Genomic DNA, 4,548 nt, shown 5'->3' on the forward strand with positions numbered 1-4,548 from the left:
TGGTTCAAACTAAGCGTGCAATTTTGTTGTGAGTGCAACCACCATGTCTCTAATGGTTTTCTCAGGGCAAGTGGTAAATATTCCTTCTAGGCTTGAAAAGTGCTTCCCGTAACTGCCTCCCAAATCTGGTGTGGCACAAAAGCCACACCTACTTCTCCAGTGTCTGTTAGAACAAACCTTTCTTCCTGTATGTAATTGACTTATCTTAATAACGTCCACCCCATGAGGTCATTTTGCAGAGACTTCATTGGTGCTAGACATGCATGGTCAATTTGTTCAAGGGCTGTTATCACAAATTCCCTCTCTATATAAGATCTCTGAGAAGATGAGCTTTGTACAGGCCATCTCCCTACTGCAAGTCTCATAATTCTGCAAGAATGGTGAGTCCTTACATCTTGTACTGTAAAAGACCTTGGTCTGTTGCTATAGATTTTAAAGGCATTACTTATCTCAGTACTTGACACATTAAGAAAATTACAAATGTATAAATTCTGTGTTATGAGAGCAAGAATCAAAGAGAGGCAAAGGAAGGTAAGACCTTGGGGTAAAAATTCTGGATAATATCTGAACACATCGCTAAACTCAAAAAAAAGGTATCTTGATTTTTACTCCTTTGTCACTCTGTTACAATTTTGTGGGGTTTAACCTCTCCTCTGCAAAATAAAATGCTAAATTTGCATCCTATAATCTCTCAGGAATGACTTCTTTCTGTAAGTCACCAATCCTACTCTGAAACCACACACTTAGACACAATATGTGTATACAATTGTTTATTCCTGGTTTCTTTCTTCTCTTACCAAGATCTTCAATTAATCACGGATAATTCCATCCTAGAATTCATGCACTTATTTCCTTCATATCCTCTAAGGAAGCCCTTCAAACATTTCAAAGTAATATTGAAACTTCTGCTGAACTTTCAGAAAAAAAAAAAAACCCACTAACAAAGGTCACAGAATACAGAATTATCTATGTCGTGACACCTGCAAGTAAGGTACAGGACCAAGACCCGAGTATTCATCTTCAGCTATTGTTATTTACTTGTTCCTAATCCTTCAATACTAGGTTAAAATATTCTGTAGCTCTTTGGACTGCACTAAAGAAGTTTTTGCAACTATAAGTGAGGTTAGTGAAAAAAATAATTGGTGACCAGTCCCTACAAAGGAAAAAAAAAGGACAAGAAAAATTAATGGGGAGTGGAATGGAATAGAACACACATTTTTCACAAACAGTATCTCTGTCTAGTAGTCAGTGCTTGATTTTAATAACTTGGAAAGACAGACATTTTTTCCTCTCCCATGTGATGCTCTGCCTCTGTTTCTTCAAAATGGTTCAGTATTCCTGATAAGTGTGTTAAAGTGTCTAAACTGCAAAAGACTGATGCCTTGAGAGGCTGGAACAGAGGCTAAACAGAGTTAAAGGGATCAAGTAGGTATTTATTAAAAGGCCTTCACAGGACACACCTTGGGCAGTACAAGAGCCTGGCCAATGCTACACCCAAGATGGACGATGGATCACGCATTTTCACACTTTTATAAGTTTTGGTCTATTTACATATTGGGGTTAATGACATTAACTATCATTAACAGCACGCAACATTTTGCTTGTCAGGCAATCTGCAGCAGTTCTTGTATGTGAATAAAAATTATCAGTCACACATTAACAGCTTCAGGTTATGAAGCCCCATCTTCCCAGACTGCTCTCCTCAATTTTCTGTTTATAATTTATGGGCCTGAAGCTGCAACGGTGTCCTTGGTTCTCCAGCTGGTTTTGACTAATTAAACTGTGAAGAGAACTTGCTAACACTTCATACAAAGTTCAGAGTTATATACTAATGCAGTACAGAATCTGAAAAATATGAAAGCTAAAACTTAAGGCATCAACAATTGGATTTTAATTTGAAACCACAATGTATTTTCCTGTTATTTATCATCAAGACATCTTAATAGTTACTGAAGGATTGGTATGAATTCTGTTTTCTTGTTCAGAACACCATCGTGGCCTGCCTTCTTGCTCTTGCCATCAGCATGCCGCTGTCTGATGCTTCTTGTTTCCTTTCGCCATTCAAGCCAGGGATGTCTAATGGTGTGGTTGTAGGTAAGAAGTCAACTGCCCTCAACTTGACAGACATCATCAGAATCACTGCTTGATTTGTCCATTCTGTGCAATTCATCACAATTTAGAAATACGTGGAAACAGTGGAGAGGAATCAAAGGGAATTGGGAGGGAAATGGGGTATGCAGAGCAATATTATAATACGTTATAAAAAGAAAAAGTTTTTTAGGGAGCTTCACACAGACCAAATTACAAATGATCTTTTTCCAGGAAAGTAGCATAGTTTAGTTTACCCATCTGCATGAAGTAGTAACTCATATTTTTACCATGGAATCACATCTAGAAACCAGAAGGGAGAAGGACCTGCGTGTATGTGTGTGCAGTCAGTATAAAACTGGAAACAGTTTTACAAGTATTCAGAACCATGCAATTTACTCGTGTCTTGTTTCTGTACCCAAAGCAAATTCTTAAAAGCAGAATGGCTGCATCCCTTTAGTCTGTCAGTCTACAGATGCATGTAGCTGCAGGAAGATAAGTTCCCAAAAGAGAAGCATGCTATTTTTTGTACACAACTAGAGTTTTGTGTGCCAATACACAAAAAAAACCCCCTAAGTGGTCTAAAATACAATTTTACCTGGGAAAGCTGGTGCTACTACTTGAAGAAATGAGTTAACATCCCCAAGGAAAACATTTATAGGCAAAGACAGAACCTAGAAGCCCCACCACTCTCTCTTCTTCTGTTCTCACAAAGTTCTGCTTTCCAGATCAGTTATTTAGGAGGCCTATGGTCTATTCTGTGACTGTTGAACAGGAACTTTACATCCAATATTTGCCTTCTTGTGGACTGGGAAAAATTTTCTGGCCAGATGTAGTCTTGCTTTAAAGGAGGAGTCAACAAGAGAAGGCATTAATAGGAAAGTCGAAGCCTTTTTTAATCCTGGCCAGGTCTGTGTCTAATTGTCTTTTCTGCTGGATGTTTCAAGTTCCATACTTGAAGATGAACTACTCCAGGAAACCCCATGCTGCCAAGAACCTCAGGAGACAGAGGGACACAGGTCACTCTTCTCCATGCATTGGGATAGTATGTTAGGATGCAAACAGTCAGCAAACATCCCACCCATTTCGTACATGCAACAGAACTGTTACTGCAATAGGTCTGACACTGAAGTCTGCTCACACAACACATTTTCAGGCTGCCTTGACAAGGAAGGAAAGGTCCACGAATTTGATTCCAGATGGAGAACCGAGAACTGTCATGATTGCTCCTGTTCCAGCTCTGGAATTCGCTGCTGCACTAGGTGAGTTCAGAGCAGGAGTGGGGCTTTTCCCCTGTGTGATACAGCACAAACCACTTGCCTTCATACTGGAGTTCCTGAGAAATAACCATAACCCTTCTCTTCCTCACTTCGTATCACAAAGTTATGCATTAATCCAACATCATCGTCACTGAACATGTAAGAAATTCCTCTGAAAAATAGAGATCGTGTTTAACAAATAATTCTCGATTTAAAATAAAAAGAGTATTTAATTCTTCTTGGGGCTAAAACATCAGACAAATTGCTGATTCAAGAGCAAACACTCTAAGAAATTTCTATTGATGCTAGTCCAGGTCTTCCAAAAAGCACACATTGCCTCACTTTCCTGTGAGAAGCAGCTGAACTTAGTTGAGCTGTAATTTTTTCTATAGTGATACAGAACTACTCATGCAATATTAGTTCCATACTGTGAGGGAAGAGAAGAAGCAGTGGTATTGGAATAGCAAGTAAACAAAACAAACATCTCTTGGGTGTAAATGAGACCAGAAAAACTACAATTCTCATCCTGCTTACACTGCAGGCTTAGAAACATTTGAACTGGGAGCTTGGTGCAACTTTCCTTTTCTGCTCCCAAAAGTCTCTTCAGTAAGCTTCTTCATATCAAAGGTACAAATACCACCTGAAGTGGAAGCTGCTTACTTCTTGGTCTTGTCACCTCTTTTTCTTTTCCCAACCACAGCTATATGACACCAGTTGACTACGATGAAGAGAAATGTGAAAAAATTTTCAACAAGGAGACTTGCTCTTATAAAGTAGTGGAGAAGGATGATCACTCAAAAGAATGCCTGGTCCATTCATGGGTGGGGTAACAGAATAATGGTGGATTGGGGGGATATTTCCTTTTATTGCTTTAATGGTTCTCTCTCACAAATTCAAAAACATTTAAAATGCAGCTGTTGAATGAAATCTACTCATAAAATCCAACATATACTGAAACGGAATATCTACTCACAAAAATCTTCCTTGGTTTCTCTGCCCCATGCTCCACCACGAACAAAGAAATGACCTGTTCCTTCATTGAGGTCAGACATCAAATGTGACATTTTAAAACATTCTCGGTAGCTGCTAATCTGTATTATTCTCTGGTCATATTTCAGTGCCAAGGAGCATATACTATAATCTCTGCACAGCTGTACCTTAAAGCTAAAATAAAGTCAAATAAAGCATCAGAAATTCATGG

At 38.8% G+C, this 4,548-nt stretch overlaps 1 protein-coding gene across 1 annotated transcript; it reads left to right on the forward strand.

Moving 5' to 3' along the window:
* Nucleotides 1-498: 498 nt before the first annotated feature.
* On the forward strand, nucleotides 499-4,177 carry LOC120755809 (beta-microseminoprotein-like). The gene is made up of 4 exons (XM_040071286.1): nucleotides 499-531; nucleotides 1,986-2,094; nucleotides 3,245-3,350; nucleotides 4,048-4,177. Exons 1-4 carry the CDS (start codon nucleotides 499-501, stop codon nucleotides 4,175-4,177), a joined length of 378 nt encoding a protein of 125 aa, XP_039927220.1.
* The last annotated feature ends 371 nt before the right edge of the window (nucleotides 4,178-4,548 follow it).

This window comes from Hirundo rustica, chromosome 8 (genome assembly GCF_015227805.2).
Source record: "Hirundo rustica isolate bHirRus1 chromosome 8, bHirRus1.pri.v3, whole genome shotgun sequence".
Classification (NCBI taxonomy): Eukaryota; Metazoa; Chordata; class Aves; order Passeriformes; family Hirundinidae; genus Hirundo; species Hirundo rustica.